General features: G+C 40.7%; 2 protein-coding genes across 3 annotated transcripts; one reads left to right on the top strand and one right to left on the bottom strand.

Annotated features, from left to right (window-relative positions):
* The first annotated feature begins 8,619 nt into the window (after nucleotides 1–8,619).
* Nucleotides 8,620–10,860, top strand: LOC135493391 (ganglioside GM2 activator-like). Its single transcript, XM_064780714.1, has 4 exons — nucleotides 8,620–8,857; nucleotides 9,056–9,235; nucleotides 9,612–9,791; nucleotides 10,259–10,860. Exons 1-4 carry the CDS (start codon nucleotides 8,711–8,713, stop codon nucleotides 10,415–10,417), a joined length of 666 nt encoding a protein of 221 aa, XP_064636784.1. The 5' UTR covers nucleotides 8,620–8,710; the 3' UTR covers nucleotides 10,418–10,860.
* A 748-nt stretch (nucleotides 10,861–11,608) lies between these two features.
* LOC135493390 (lysosomal Pro-X carboxypeptidase-like) lies at nucleotides 11,609–16,224 on the bottom strand. Of its 2 annotated transcripts, none has more exons than XM_064780712.1 (9): nucleotides 15,971–16,224; nucleotides 15,137–15,277; nucleotides 14,611–14,712; nucleotides 14,227–14,402; nucleotides 13,839–13,996; nucleotides 13,441–13,613; nucleotides 12,958–13,122; nucleotides 12,654–12,841; nucleotides 11,609–12,484 (listed from the first exon to the last, which is right to left on the bottom strand). In XM_064780712.1, the coding sequence occupies exons 1-9, from the start codon at nucleotides 16,151–16,153 to the stop codon at nucleotides 12,253–12,255; spliced, it is 1,518 nt and encodes a 505-aa protein (XP_064636782.1). In that variant the 5' UTR covers nucleotides 16,154–16,224; the 3' UTR covers nucleotides 11,609–12,252. The 2 variants fall into 2 exon arrangements, with proteins under 2 accessions (XP_064636782.1, XP_064636783.1); XM_064780713.1 differs by having other exon boundaries at nucleotides 15,166–15,277; nucleotides 15,971–16,223.
* Between the last annotated feature and the right edge of the window lie 651 nt (nucleotides 16,225–16,875).

The following is a 16,875-nucleotide window of genomic DNA, read 5'->3' as shown; positions in this document are numbered from 1 at the left end:
GACAAGGACATTTCACACAGTTATTCACACTCAAAGTTTTCCATCCGTTTGGTACGGAATGATAAGTACACATTTTACTAGGGAGGATACTGGAAGTGCTTGAAATTTCTGCATGTCTTCTATTTTCACACTTTTTGCATTTACAGATACTCGTAAAAATATATTGCTAGAAAAAAAATCTAATTTAAATTACTATTAGGGTTGTCAAAAGGCAAAATTAAAGTACTCCAAAGTTGCAATTAGACAAAACAGCAAGAGAAAAAAAATGACAATGCATATTTCTGATGTTTAACAGTACATTCCTTCATCCTCTCATCAATTTCATGGAGCATTATAATAATGCATGCTTTGATAATGCTATTCCTCCTTCGAATGATAGGAGTATTTTGCCACAAATCACCATTTACCATCATTTCATAGTGTAAAAGCTTTGAAATTGATAATGCTACCAACAGGTGGGTAGCTACAATGTAACCACAAAAATGCTTTATTTGTGTCCACCACTCACAATCAAGTTAGCTAGCTATTCCACGCTCCAATGGCAATCGACCAATAACCATTCTGGGCCCAAGACTTTGGAACGATTTGCCTCTAGATATGCGCTGTCTCACATCAACTGAACTTTTTAAGAAAAAATTAAAAACGCACCTTTTTTAAATACTCAATCTGATGCCATCTATTGTTTTATCAAATGTTCTACTATTTCAAATTTGTCACTGTTTTTAATAATTTTATAATTTTTCCTTCCTGCACATGTACAGTGCTTAGAAAATGTCTTTTTTACATTAATGTAGCACTTGAATAGAATGAATTATTATTATATTATCAAGTTTAAGGGTCATCTTAACCTACATGTCTCAATCTTATACAGCCACCGCAATTAAAACAACAATCTGACCTTGACAGGAAAGGTCAATAAATACAACTCACTATCCAGGACTAATTACAAAATAATGAACAAAGATCAATCAGTCGTTAGGAATATTACTCATGCATAACGAAGTAAAGATTTTTGCCAGTTTATAATTCCGGTATTGGATGGAACCTTGTGCTTCATGTGGATTAATTAAGGGGAGATTGCTTCATGATGGTGACCGAACCAAAACAAATTAACGCGCAAGCAGATTTGATCAATTCCAGTCTTTTTCTTTTAGTAATTGTAAGAAGGCTAACGATCATGTTTTAATGAAACCTTCAAGATCAAAGATAACTTCAAAGAGAGCCTGTGGGTGTTTTGATAAAAGGTGCAATCTTCTTACGCATGAGTAATTAATTGCAGAGATTTTAATCATAAAATGATATCTGCATAATGGATTTATTCAAAATCTTAGGCATTATCTAAAGAAAAAATTATCTTAGTTAATTTGACACAGAAATGCGATGGATCAAAGAATTTTTGCATCAAATGTAGGCCCCCTAAACGATTTATACATCAAAAACAAGACTCTGCTCATCAAAGGAAGTATAAAAATGATATGCTGAAATTCAGACAGCCACTAGCTGGTAAGGAACCTGATAGTATATACATATAAATGACACTAAATACCTACTACTTGGATTACAGGACCAGAGCTCATACATGCAACTAGGCCTAGTTGGCCTCAAACAATATCATAGCAATCATAGCTCATCATTCTATTTCAACCACATCTACGCAATATCGAGGCGTAATCTACAAAATGATACTTAACCTAACCATCATCGTTGACTTGCGAATTACGATAAAAACGAAAGAAATCGGCACTTAATTGATACTAATTGACTCTAATTGACTCTAATTGACTCTAATTGACGACACGCATGAGCGCCAACTGCACGCGTGGATGATGGTTTCCACTTCCACCGCGCATTGGCCGAAGACAGCTCGGACTCGGACAGCTCGGACATCCGAAAGATACATCTTACAAGTCTAATTGTCCAGTGGTATCACTTCATGATCTGGGCGTTTGCGACAGTCAACCTTCGTCAAGAGATTCGAGGGTAAACTGCATTACCTCGGTGTGTGTTCTATTAAAGACGCGCGGGCAAAAATATCTTGATGTCTTTAAAAGGATGCAAAGAGAGTAGGTTACTATATGCACATCATGAGATACAGTTTTGACACTCCTACCTCATATACAAAATATCGAATACATGTATATTAAAAATTCCGAGAGGCAGAGGATGCCGTATTGAAAACCAATGGTGCCAGGATGCAACTGTGTAACTTTACCAACTGTCTGAGAGGAGGTTGAGGCAAGATCCATGTATTTGGATCAGTTGAGACGGTTTCCATATTGTCTCTCGGATGATTGTGACACACCTGTTTGATAGGATGTGGACTGTAGATGAATGTTTCTTCGCGGCAAATTTATGTCATGCTACAGATGAAAAAAAGTTTAAGTCCGAATTTTTTTTTACTTGTGTTTTTCTGCTCGAACCAGTAAGAAATTGGAGAGCCTTTGAAATACCAGACGAAAACTAAGTCAACTTTCAGACACAGAGACCCAAGATGGACCAGGGTAATCTCATCAACAATTCTCAAAGGAATTGATTTCGAAAACAGGGTGACCAGAACTGACCTTATCGTTGACCCAGACATATGAATACTTTGAGGTATTTACGTGTCTAATACACAAAGGGTGGCCTCGGGATACATGACCGATGAATTGCTCAGCTAAATTTATCATCAATTTAACAGTTCAACGAAAGCTCGAAAGATTGGCTGTGATAGTGTACTACGCCTTCAAATTGAGAGGGGACAATATGCAGAAGGGCCAAACTGGTCATCTTCATCATTTAGTCTATGTAAACCCTGTCTAGAGGGATGACATACAGCAAAAATCGGCTTAATGAGGATTAGCCACAACCAGAACGCCAGGATCGGATCAGTTTAAGCGGACCTCCAAACATAATGATGAAAACAGAAGACCTGCTTAGAACCTTTGATGGTGATGATGCATGGGCTCTGTCTGCTTCATTATACATGTACACGGTTTCACGCCCTTCTTCATGTCCATGTTGCGGATGGCAAGGGGAGGGTTTAAATTAACGAGAACAAATTGCCCATCAGATCTCCGCCGATACCACATGGGGTACCTTTAATGCTGGGAAACCCTTTCGTTAAACAAAGGATGTCAAACCCTCGTGTAATTACCTCATCAGATGCGAAAGGGTAGAAAAGGGAAAGGGGAAAAGTTGACGACTCTTGAGGCTGCTTGTCCGTGAGTCATGATATTAAACTCTGCAATGCGTTAATTACAGGTGTGGACAATCGCGTCGCCTTGTCGTCCAGGCCACCTGAGGTGTTTAGAAGTGCAGAAGGAGCTAATACCCCTGTTGAAACATGTCTCTGGGGTATGAATAATTATATAGGGCAGGGGTCACTTTTGATCCTTTGTTGTCATGGAGACTCCGGCCATTTTGCTGACACTGCTGACTGCTACTCTGATAGTCACTGTAAACTCGGTCAGGAACTGATCATATGCTTTGTGATCATAAAATAATATGGTATTCCGCACAGAGACGCCAACACCAGTTAACCCGACCGAGGGAAGCATGTAATCGATCATGAATATGATATACCGCACCAGCAATGGACAAAAAAGCTGGCCAACACCTGTTTTCATCTCATATCTGGTTCCTGCCTGCAGTATGCCTTAATTGTAATATGGAGCAAGTCAACTGAATTAGCTGTAGTTTTCACGCTCACTTGATATGTTGGGAAACCGATGCCTTTGTCACGTCCATATTCTTGTTGTCCTCAGAAAAATGAAATCTGAAAGGACATTTAACCATGTTTTACCATGATTTTACATTGACTAGTAGAAATTAACACCATAGATCATGTTAAAGAAAAAGGATAGGTTATCGATAACGGATTTAGGACGTACCATCAGAGTTCCCACGAGAGAGCAAAAATTACTTCCTTGAAGCCTTCGAATCAACTTCGCGCTCAGTTCTCAAACTACAGTATGTCTTAGGTGGGATCGGAGCTCTTGATGTGTTTTTTTGCTTGGTCCGGGCTTAAACAGAATCTGAAATAGACCATCACTACGTGGATTCCGAGTAAAATGAGCCTAAATGAAAAAATCCAGCATCTTCAGGTTACAAAGAGATGAAATAACACTCGATCCTCATGTCAAAACCCTGAGATAGGCCCCTACATGTTTTTGATACTCCAACGTCTTACACAAATATCGAGAGGTGAAGTATAATTGAAAACCACCAGTGCCAGGAGAGTGGCCAGGATGTATATCAAAGACTTAATTTTTAGTTCTGTTTTAACATGTTTAAGGCTGCTGACCATCTTGAAGATGACAGGCAAGTCATATCGCTAGCAGGTCCATCACCAGAAAGGAAAGAAGCCACCTAAGTGCATGTTTACCTCGTGCCTGAAGCCAAACAAGATACTTGTCATTTCGTGAAAGTTCTGTGACAAGGCGGGTATGATATCCTTTATGCAGTTAAGGAAGATAGAATCAGTGCAGTGATAACTCAACTGTAAGCAATCTTAAGAAGTAACGATTCCACTCGAGCATAACTGGTAATAGAAGTTGCAAACAACACCGCATATTGGCCAATCGGGATCGGAAAAGGACAAGAAATGGATGATAAACGCAGAATAGGTAAAGAAAATCAGTACAACACGGAGTCGAACAAAAGCTTAGTGTGTAACCTTTAAAAGCAAACTGATATGCACATTACGCATTTAGTTAGCGATACAAATCTTCTCAATTTACAAAGCCAGATGATCGGAAAGCTAATCGGCATATAACGAACGAATAAAAATGGCTGTTTGCTATTCTTGAAGCTTTGTATATCGCTCGATGATAGGTAACATCTTTCGAGGTGTCTGGCCATCTGGGAGACGGAACTCCATCCACGGAAGAAAAAGCCTTCACTGGTGTTCGGTAGAATCAGAGTAGGAAATATGCTCTCGATCAGTGCACGTGGAAATATGCTCTCGATCAGTGCACGTGGTGCAAGAAACTGAGTTACAAATTAGGAAGAAATTACGTCGCTTTAACCGAACTCTAACTCTGAAGAAGAACGAAATAGTTAGAGCCAGAGCAACGGGCTGGTGATCCCTCATCTCGGAATGATCATTAGCGCCGCCGAGTATTGCACTGAAGTTCAGAATGGCTTTTAACAAAACTTTCTAGTTGAAGTAAGCAATAGCTTCTTATGGCTGCATAAAAGATGAATTCAAAGGCGGGCTTTCAAGAAATTCCATCAATCTGTGCTGAAGAATATGCCTCAATCTCCGGTAAGAAAGAAAAAGTAGCGTCGAGTGGAAGCAGAGATGTGGGGAAATCGGTTGGAAATCGCCGCGCGGAAGCTGACATAACCAATCAGAATCTAAGGGAGCTTCAAAGGGCTTTTTACTTCATCAGAGGACACGTGGCTACTCCATATCATTTCTGCATGGCTTCGGGTTTTTTCTCAAACGAAGATTTTCTCTTGTGGTGATGACTTTGTGTGAATCGTCGCCTTTAAAACGAGATAAAGGAATGATCTCGGAAGACCCTGAGGACCAGTTTAGTCAGTGTAATCGGTCGTTATATGCGGTAATAATCCGACTGCATGGGTTACTCTGTTGCTGACAGATGCATTTCTCTGAATTTTATGGACTCGCTCTCGTGTCTGACCTTGGTCGAAATACAATTTGTAATGGCCAATGGCCAATCTTCTTGCTTGTTGTGTCGTTTTGAGATGGTGCCATCAAGTATACATACTTGATTCCATGCATCGTTGAATAACGAGGCGCCGTTGATTATACTCCCCGTTTAGGCTAAATATTGATGCTGCTGCCTCTGAAGTCTTTGCTGATCTTCGCGTGACGCGGGAAGATAGCGCACGCACGACGTGGAAGAAAGCATGGGCATACCGGTAATAACTGATTCTTTGTTCCAGGTCGTTCATGCTCTATCAGCGTACGTCATATCACTCCCGAGGCCTACAGACGCGTAGCCATTAAATGATAAAGAAGACATTTATGATACGGCCAGCCGGTGCCCGGTAGACTCGTCCGATGACGATGCAATCCATTTCGTCATCTGGGCGAAAACACTGGATCCGGAGTGTAGTGCCAGGGAGCCCGTGTCCCTTTGAGAAACAGTCAGAGACAGCGATCTACGTGGACAGTATCATTAGACCATTAAAATAGGCTTCGATCCGCTACGCTGTTCATTTACAGGGGGCCAGGCCACGAATTCTTTTCCTGAACCTTTCGGATAGTACAGTGTAAATTTGTACACAGGTTCTCAGCCAATCAGAATCCGAAAAAACTTGTAACTCGCGACCTTTGGATCGAACATTGTATTCTGCCATTTCTGACGAGCGCCCTACCAACTGCTCTAAAGTTTCTAAGACTTATGACATCATGTATTTGTCGAAATCTGATTGCTGAAAGTCCGTGTACAAATGTACACTACAGTGCCCCAAGGGTTCAGGAAAAAAAATTCGCGGCCAGGCCGGTACTGTCTCATTGGCAAAGGTCATTTCATCTGAAGAACGTGGTCCTCCTCGGCAGCAATACAACACAGGGCCACGGTATACTTGCCACATCTTTACGAGTCGCTGCCATCTGAGCTGAATAATTGTAACTAGGCTTTGAATGAAATAAAAATATCCGGTCAATCATCTGTGCTGACACTTGTTGTATTAATGCACTAGTAACACCTGGTGCAGGAGGATGCGTATACTCAGTCACAAAACAACAATATACTCAAGGTAGAGTACATAAACTGCTTTAACCAATATATTGACAAGAATATAGATTGAATTGCGTTGTCGTGACAGGAGAAGGGTGCTATATTTCCGAAGGCAGATTAATAGACAATACATCATTCTGATGTCATAATGGATGCTGCTTCGAATTGCTTGTGAAAGGAGATATAGTTATATGGGCATGTTAATGCCGTTTTAGATGGAGTTTACATGACTAAGTACAGCAACAGTCTGGTGAAAAAAGTCATTCTTTGTCAAACCGAGTGGAACTGCTTCTCAATATAACTATCATTGGGCGCACTATTTTTGCCACACCTAATATTAAGTTCAGTTCTTCGGGTTGTCAGGCTGTGCTTCATTGTTGGCTATTCACGCAAACATGAGAAGCGGTGAGAAGGACCGACTTACAAGATGCACACGGCAGGTCACATACATCACAGCCATAGTCACAATCTGATGCGTATTCACTGAGTATCCCAATTCTAAAAATAGCGCGTAACCTACGTTCTAGTAGATCCGGTCAAGTTTCATTTCATCGTTTCTATTTACAGCCGGCTGTGAGTAGAAACGATTTCATTGAATTGAACCGGATCTACATGTATAAGAACGTATAGGTTACGCGCTGTTGTTCAGCTCTTGCGGGACATGCAGTGACGTTTTTACCGTCACTCGTTGGAACACCTTAATTTGATCGCTATCCGCTATGACATTGAGGGGTTTAAAGACTTACTTTGGTAACTCCAGGATCGGATGTCGGCCTATCTCTTAAATGTTGATATCCAGTCCGCTGTCGATCAGGTCCTCTGAACTGTCTCCTATTTACTCCGAGAGAACTGAACGAATCGAACCAGTAGTCGGAGAGGTGAAATAATCCCAACTGCAAGGGCGACTCGCCTTCCAGTTAGATGGATCAGATTGTCCCACTCTGTTACAGTCAATGTTCACGAGGATACATCAGATCTTCCTTTTTTCTAGTCCAAGCGCTTGAATCTTGTAACCAATTGAGAATAATTGAGTCGCCAATCAAGCAATAGTATCATGTAGTTATAATGTTTCGTTCTTATCATTTAGGTATACCTTTGTTTCATCAGAGCAATCGCCCTGTTGAAATCGATAAGACCTTTGCCATTTTACAAAAAATATTGCTGTCCGCATCAAAGATTACCTCGAAGGTTATTTTGTGCAAATTAAAGGCTACCTGCATGTATCTTCTGTCCGATTCTAAAATGTTATACCACCACATGCAGTACTAGTTTCCACCTGGTTGACTGAATAAGAACGTGTACCCAAATTGGCGATAATCCAAACTACTGTTGTCTGAAATATCTTCGAGTTAATCTCATAGATAACACAGATATTCCAAGATCCCTTAAATGACAATGACAGCGTCTGATTGCACCTGTCTCCAAGGCGACATGAGATGACTTTTATCAGTCCCGAAGATTCTGACAAATCTTCCCTACGGGTAGTTCCATCTCATCTAAGCACGGCGAACTGATACTCAAAGCGAATTGGCATCTACCACATTGTATTTTACGTCCTACATGTATTAAGGCGTACAATGTGTTCTATAAGATCCGGTTGAGTTCCATCGACAGACGCCTGTGAATCCGGCGTCGACCACATTATACACAACCGGTATATAATATTGCTGGGCATTTATGGATTGACAGGGAGGACCGAGGATGGGACACTTTTTCTGGCCTATCCTGTAGTAGAATGCCTGGGAGATTTTGGCACATTGGTGTATTGGGATACACTATAGAACAAAATTAGTAAAGATAAACCGCAGGACTGAGGAAAAAGTACAGAGCATATTATCTTGACACACAAGGATCGAAGATCACAAACGCCATTTAACGATTATCTGGACCATTCTACGACAGGTGGCACTTCAATACTTTCTCACAAATAAAACGAGGAAGTACCCCAAATATGAATATCCCATCATGAATAGAGCTCCAGTCACATAGCTTTCAGTAGTTACGGAAGCCAAAACATGACTTGGTTCACGGCACTTCTTGTGGTTGCTGTTTTAGCCTCAGAAGGTTCCCTGGCTGTTTGGTTCCCCAAGCATGGGTTCCGCTTCCAGCACGAGAAGCAGGAGTTGGATTTTCTCAGGCATCATTTGGTGAAGAAAGTTGAGGTAGGCGACACGATCTTTTTTACATGTGAGCTAACATTCTGCTATCAAGACCCTTTTCGCGGCAAACATAATATCGAGTATAGATTGGGATGATGAAGATATGAAGTACATGTAATTTCAAGAATAACCGAAAACTCTTCATTTTGAGGTCCCTTTGAGAGAAAAAAGAGAAGCATTACTGTGATTTTATTCATCCAGAATGTTGCTCACATGGACCAAGGCCACATTCTGACGACCAACTGGCATAACTGCGGAAGTGGAAGCGCTACGGGGCAAGTAGTCAACCTGACCATAACGCCGAACCCTATCCGAGTCCCAGGCGACATCCATGTGGCCGTGGGGGCTGTCGTACGGGAGAATCTTGAGGCGCCGATTAGGGTAAGAATACTAATCAATATTTAACTTCAACAAACCGTTTCAGAATGTTTATTTACAGTGGAACCTCCCTTAGCGGACACCTCTCTATCAAGGACAACCTCTCTATTAAGGACAGCACTTGTCAGTCCCGAGGGTGTCGTTCAACTGTATATATTATGTGCTTCTCTTTTTCAAAAGCTCGCACAATCAAATAGACCTATCGTAATTTTACAATGCCTCTTGAGCCATATGTCAGGCAATACACAGGTGGACATCAGCCTGTAGTGGACTAGATGTACCTCAGGCAAAAATCCAACAGGGTTATACGACGCCGGTAATGCTGATACTGATACTGACGATTATTAGCTAGTTTTATTCACTCTTCTCCATTAACAAGGGTGACTTGCTGATCAAGAAGAAGTTATTTGGTCAGTGGATCAGGATCCCATGCATTGATAAAAAGATAGGGTCCTGCACCTACGACGATGTTTGCGAGATGATTCCAATGAAGCCGGGAAAGCCGTGCCCTGACCCGCTACCCAAGTATAGCATTCCATGCCATTGTCCATTTAACAAGGTGTGTAAATCTAACTTATAGAATGACTCGAAAGGTTCTCTATCGGCATCATTCAAATCTTTCATTAGAGTGCATTTGCGTGGGCAGTGAGAGAATATATAAAACTGCTTCCTTTCCTTCAACAGAGCCTTGAGCACAACGCTTACAAATGGGCAGACAAACATGTATGGACAAACTTCCTCATGAAAATATTTTCTGGAGTTCCCACTCCGAATTTACAAAACCTGACACGAACTTCCTATTGATATCATGAGCATTGTGTGCACTGAGATAATGATAGTAACCAACTTTGATAGAAATAACGTGATTTCATTGCGTGATGCAAATAAAGGGAGTATAAGGCATGAGGGTGTAGAATTCCTCGAACCGTTCCTATTGGAGCCTGTAATTAAGGCCGACAACGCCAATCTGAATACCCTGTAACGCCAGTATCTTTTTGTCAACCGGTTCCTTTTCGATCCTTTCAGGGAAACTACTATCTGCCGGAGTCCACCTTCAAGTTGAAAAAGCCTGGCAAAAGTGTCCCCTCTTGGCTTGAAAGTGGAGATTACCAAATCACGATCCACCTGAGTTCGAAGGGACGAGAGGCAGGATGTATTTACCTCGAATTCACCCTCAAGCTTTAAACCCAAAGCATTACGGGAAGAAAGTGCTGCAGGTGAATGAGTACGGCCAAGAAACATGGGAATTATTAAACAGGAAGGACCACAATTGTTTTTGAAATGAAGAAATTGATTTGATTATACCAAGAATAAATTATACTAAGGATATGACCTTTAGAATTTCCTCATCCAAGAACTAATTAAGCCAATTAAGCTTCGTTGTTGTAGCTTGTAAAAACTAGAACACGATGTACATGTAAATATATATTTCGAATAAAGAAAGTTCTATTATTACATTTACGTTTGGGCACGAAATCTTTCACGGTGTACTAAAGAAATATTTTCAAAGTCTGTATAATGTCATGATACAGTGGCTTCGATTGGAATTCAATTCAACTCGCTTCAACAGAGCTGTACATGTGGAACACATATCTAATAAATATCGTTCTGCTTTTTGTATCTTACTACATGTATGCTTAAATGATTTGCCCGATCAGGTTTTTCCTGGTCATTTGCATGCCGACTTATCGGAGGTGATTATCAGTCCTAAAGTCTCCGCTATGGGTCATTTGCCGTCTTTGGGAAATGGGCATGACGGGTTTTCCCTGCTCATTCACTACGAATGGCTGGTATAAATCAAAATCCAAACATGTTTTCTGGCACTAATGATATTTGAAAGCACTTCCCATATTTTAAGTTGATAATCGAGAAGTTTAAAACATGTTCCTGGATGATCACAAGGGTGCTCTAAAACATTCGATATGTATATATATATAGGTTTCGAGAGGATGCTTTAACAAAGTTTCCAGAGCCTACGAGAGGTCACAGGGCCAGTTACTCAGCTGCGAGTGTGATGCATAACGAATTAGGTCAAATGGTCCGAGATCCAAGATTACCCAAAACGTATATTCTGAAGTAAAACCCTGCGGTAAGGATCATCAAATAACAAACACTGGGCACACTGTTATATAGAGGCATTCAACGCAGATGAATATCTAACAATTTGACTTGTTCATGTTTGGCCATCCAGATCGAAGCACACATTACCGGTAGGCCACTCCCCACGGTCGCCATCTTCAGGGAGAGTGAAGAACTGAATCTATAATGCAGACATGTCTGTCGTTGAGGAGCTGGTTGGTTCCAGGAAGGGTTGTCATTGTTATATTCTTGGTCTTTTCCCTTCAGTTCTAAAATGACAAACTATAACAGTTTGTGTGATAATGTTTTTATTCAATATATGAATATTCTTTATATAAAACATACAATTTATTGGCATGGTACCAATTCATTACAAAATGTAACACAATTAATTACATATGATCGTCTTCAAATATCTGTTCCAAGCACAAAAATAAAGTTCTTTCTTTTATACCAACATTCTGGTTGTGCCTTCGTCCTCAAAAGACCACCAGGATGAAGAGAACCTCTCCCTATGGTAGACTAGAGGTAAATTTTGAGATATAAAAAAAACTGCTTTCTGTGGTATACCTGATACCAAAGTCAGCCATCCGCATATATGCACATCTGAATCATAAGACCATGCCCCTTGGATAATCAACAGTAGAACCAGCAGGCTAGACTGGGCAATGAGTAGTTAAAAGCGATAAGTACATTTTTTGGTTGCAGTTTTGTGGTTTTTCTTCATAATTCTCTCTCAAGTGCAGAGAACTGCTCAAGACATGAGAACATAACAAGTCACAGCAAATGATAAGTAGAGAGACACAGGTAGGAATTCAGGTTTCACAGACAAGTATACAATTTGACCAAGGTAATCAGGTGACCCATTGATACAGGACGCTATCTGTCGGCCCCCAAGGGTGTCCCTATATAGAAATGCTGCTACATGCTGATCCTTGTCTCTATGTTGGCTTAAAGTACAGCACTGTAGAATGTTCTTCCTTCCAGTAACTGATCCAGTTGCGAATGTTCGCCATCTCCAACAGACGAACTTTCCGCACGGAGACTGGGTCAGCTGGATTGGATGATCGAAGGTCAAGATGATGTGCAGCCTCTGCGATGAAGGGAGTTGGAAGCGATGGATTAACGGTCTTCAGGACACCACCACCTGACCAGGGATCAAGCTGGCCGTTACTGAAAAGAAATAAAGAGAAAATGAAAACACATAACATATCATTTTAATACTACTGAGTTGTATGTACATGTAGAAGGATCTTATGGTGTAAGATATTAATTTCAAATGATTCAAAATTTGGCAATATGATGATAAGAGTCATAAATTCCCCCATACAAAAGGTCTCACCTGAAGACAATATTTGAAGCTGCTCGAATGTCTCTATCAGCATAGTGGGTGATGACCCAGTCCCTTTGGGGTCGTACTTTCCAACTCTTGTAACAGTCGTCGGAGAAGGCGGAGAAGTTCCATGGGGAAGGCTCAAACATGTCTGTCACACCATCAGCACACATTGGCATTGCCATTTCAGTGCAGGCCTGGAAGACAGGGAAGTTGAATTGAATGTGTCGTCAAAAAGATTAGAATTTTGGCTGATGCTTGGCAGTGCTTCAGAAATGCTTCATGAAATGAAAGAATAGCAACAAAACCACACCTGGAAGTCCCAACCGTTATCACTAAGAGATCCAGATGCTTGCTGGCTGATGTTCAGGCACTTGGCTGAGCCTGTGTAGTTGAAGTAAATGGACACAGTCTTGAAGAGGGCTTTCATAAGATCTGCTTCACTGTAAGAGCTCCTCGAGATTTGATCACAGGCGGCCTGAAATTGGAAAGATCATCAAAACAAATGCGACAGAAAAAGAGAGGGAGGACTTCAGTGGCTTGGAATTAAGTTATGCACCATATCACCAGGGGCTGACATGAGTATTAGGAGGTCTGAGGATTGCTACAAGTAACACAGTATAATATAAAGTCTCAATAAAAGACATGCACTATGAAAAGACAATCACTCCTGGACTTTTCTCAGGATTGTCTGCAAGAGTCCGTGGAGCAACCATCTCAATCTTCAATAACATTGAGTCCTGCCAGGACTATGAGGTAAAGATTGTATGACAGGAGTGAGAGAACATTTACTTACAATGACAGGCCAGGCAGGTACTGGCTCCAGGAATGATGTAGCATATGGATAGTTGATCATTGCTAGGTTACCATAAACCTCATAAAGCCAGGCCTTAAAAGCTTCAACATCACTTGTTGAGGACAAAGTTTTACACATCTTGAAAGTATTTGTCAAGAACTGTCGTCCTTGAGCTGAAAAGACAAGTGAAGAGTTTAGATGCAAAAGCTGCTAAAAGCCATTCTGAAAAAAATGTGAAACTTATGGCAAGTTGTAGCGGAGAGTGTTTAAGATCTTTGGATCCAAAATGTTTCCAAGGTTGTTTTGTACTCAATCCCCATGACATGCAAAACCTAGAGTTATCACCTTTACCAGCAGTGACATGTATTGATAAGAAGCAATTATGACATTGCACGAACCTGTAGCACCATTCTTGTTAATCACAGCCCATGTATTCCTGATGTTATCAGCACATGCCTTGCTGTGACCTTCATAATCAGCTGTAACGATTTTATTAAACATGTGACAGTCTGTCAATCCCGTGAACTGCCAGATAGGGGCAGAAGCAGCAATGGCCCTGAAACAAGGAACAAGTAACAAAAATGAATTGTCATCATCACAATTTTTAACATTTTTCAATCATCAGATTTCTCAAAAGAGGTTTAAGCTGTCATCAAAACACTGATGTTTTTAACTTTATACATGAAAGCCTAATTATTCTGCAATACTACCTTGTTCAAATATTTCTCTCCTGATCTAGTTTTTCAAAAATTATGACCAAAAAATCCTCAAGTGATTCCTGCTTACCCAGCTACAAGATGAGGGTACTTCATCCTAAACCAGGCAGCCAGCATCCCTCCGTAGCTACCCCCAAAAACAATCACCGGGTTATTACGGCCCGCATCTTTGGTGATATTGCGGATGAACACAGCATAATCAGCTAGCGCTTGTTCTGATGTGAAGTACTGGAGATGAGCAGGATCCTGAAATTCAATATGAAGAAACATCAACTGCTAAGACCAAAGTACCCAGAAAGGAGACTTGAAAACAAATTTTAGAAAAGATTTTGGGGAGAGATCTATTGTGGCTTGTAACCAGTATCATATATTCATATGATTGGGCACTGTGTTATTTAGCAATTGCCTTCTAGTTCTAAATCATATTTCATGATTTTTAGCCAAATTAACGAACCTTGTAAGAATCCTTCCCATATGGCATGGACTTTCCATAGTATCTGTGTTCAGCAAAGATCACCAGGGCTTTAAAGATTGGAGCAATTTCCCACATAAAACCCTGAAACATAGAATTTAGCAGAAAAATCTGAGCAATAAACATCTGATTTATGGTACCATAATGCTCAAGGTTCTTGTACTTTATCAGATATATCAAAAAGTGAGTTACATCCTGAAGGAACTTGAACTTTTAATTTCCGTTATCAGGTTGGGTTCAAAATACAGGAGTGCAACAGTCAAGTTTCATAATTCCCTCTCATAGAATTACAACCAAGTATGTGAACTTTTCCTCTTCCTTTCTTTATAATCCTGCCTCTCTGCATTGACAGAACTTTGTCTGAGTTTATGTTAAGTGCTGCTGTACAATCACTGAAACAGAAAACTAAACCATCAGGTATGTTTAGTGCTACTGTACAATCACTGAAACAGAAAACTAAACCATCAGGTAATTTCAAACTAAGTTTTGATCACCGATGGTACCTCACCGTATTATCACAGAATACTTCTATATCACCTTCATTGCCAGCGTAGAAGAAGATTGGTCCATTCTGTTTATCCCAGTACTGATCAGCATACAGATATTTCATGCGAAATTTATCTAGGTTTGAGAAACCAAAATGATCAACCTGAAAATATATGGAGGATTCAAACCTTCAAAGATACATCTACATAGAGTACAACCTCTCTATTGCGGACATCCACGGGACTGGGCGTTGGTGTCCGTAATGTAGAGGTGTCCTTAATAGGGAGGTTGTGCCATTATTGTCCAAAAAGTGGATTCATGTGTACGAACTCGGGATCGTGAAGCTTACGTATTACATATTCCATTTAATTTTGAATATTAACTATTTCAAATAATTTGCTGCCATTTATATGTGAACTATTGCATGGTGCCCACAACCACTAGGCTATGATGCTCCTGCACAATCCTGGGTTCTCCCGTGATCGAACCCGGGCCCATTTGTGTGGTAGCCCAGTGTTAACCACTAGGCTATGCGGCACACCTTTTTGTCTTCCATTTTGAAGACAGCTACCATATTTCTTCAATTCATGAAGTGCCCTTGCCTGGGCCTAGGCTAGGGCCTGGCTGTGTCTTAAGAATTAATGAATAGAACCATCCAAAGAGTAGGAACTTGCCACTTTATCTGTAGTATACAGGCTTTCACAATGTTATCGACAACAGAATAAGATACGTATACGAGTAGGCCACTGACACACATGACTCAGTCACGAGACTCAAAAGTGTATACCGGTAGTCCCCAAGCATTATGAATGAATGAATATATGCAAAAATGTACACGGAGTGTAGGCCTACTTACCTTTTGCTCAAAATAGTAGGTTTTGTAACTATACTTTGCCTGAAGCTGATGTTCCCGTCGTGGAACAGGAAATTTTGGTTTCATCTGAATAGCATTGATGCTAATTACAGATATGAAAACACAGATCCATTTGAAGAGAGAGAAAATTGTGGCTTGTTGGCTGATCATATCTGATAATTGCATTGGTTCCTGTCAAGTATCTCATGCTGTCACGTGCAATATAGCGGTCATCCTAAACAGGGTCCACCAGCGTCCACAAGCGCCCACCCGCGCCTACATGGTTTAAAGTCAGGTATAAAGTAATCAAAATAAAATTTAGTAGCCAGAAAATTTAGTATTTAGAAAAAATTTAATAGCCAGAAACGAAATAAGTACACCATAAAACATACTTCATGAAAATTTCACGACATTTCACTGTAAGATAAGGGAGATATTGTCTAAAATCACAAGGCTCCTGTACAGTAGTATTGCGCCATACGACAATCAAGATGTACAGACCGGGGGAGCTGGCTGGACGTACCCATAAGTCTTTGCGGTAGTCTCGCGCGTACCGGATATAACCTATCAAGCTTTTCTCCTTCAGAGAAATACTGCGTTGCGCTCAACTGCCAATTATGCATTAGTCTGGTGGACACGAGGTTGGCCTTAAACTTGCTTGAAATCGAAAATTTGGACAACACACGTGTACTACAGCGCAAACGGCAGCATTCTGACATAGAAACATGTGGTCTGATTCTATTTTTACTTGTCATTTAGTGATCACGCGTCCAACCTCGTATGCAGGGTAATGTGGCTTTCTCATTGGTCGAACGTTAATTTTGTTCACAGCCTTATAAGGCACTTGAGCGCAACGCAGTATTTCTCTGAAGGAGAAAAGCTTGATAGGTTATATCCGGTACGCGCGA

Source organism: Lineus longissimus, chromosome 9 (genome assembly GCF_910592395.1).
Source record: "Lineus longissimus chromosome 9, tnLinLong1.2, whole genome shotgun sequence".
Classification (NCBI taxonomy): domain Eukaryota; kingdom Metazoa; phylum Nemertea; class Pilidiophora; order Heteronemertea; family Lineidae; genus Lineus; species Lineus longissimus.
This window is presented reverse-complemented; position numbering and strand designations above follow the sequence as displayed.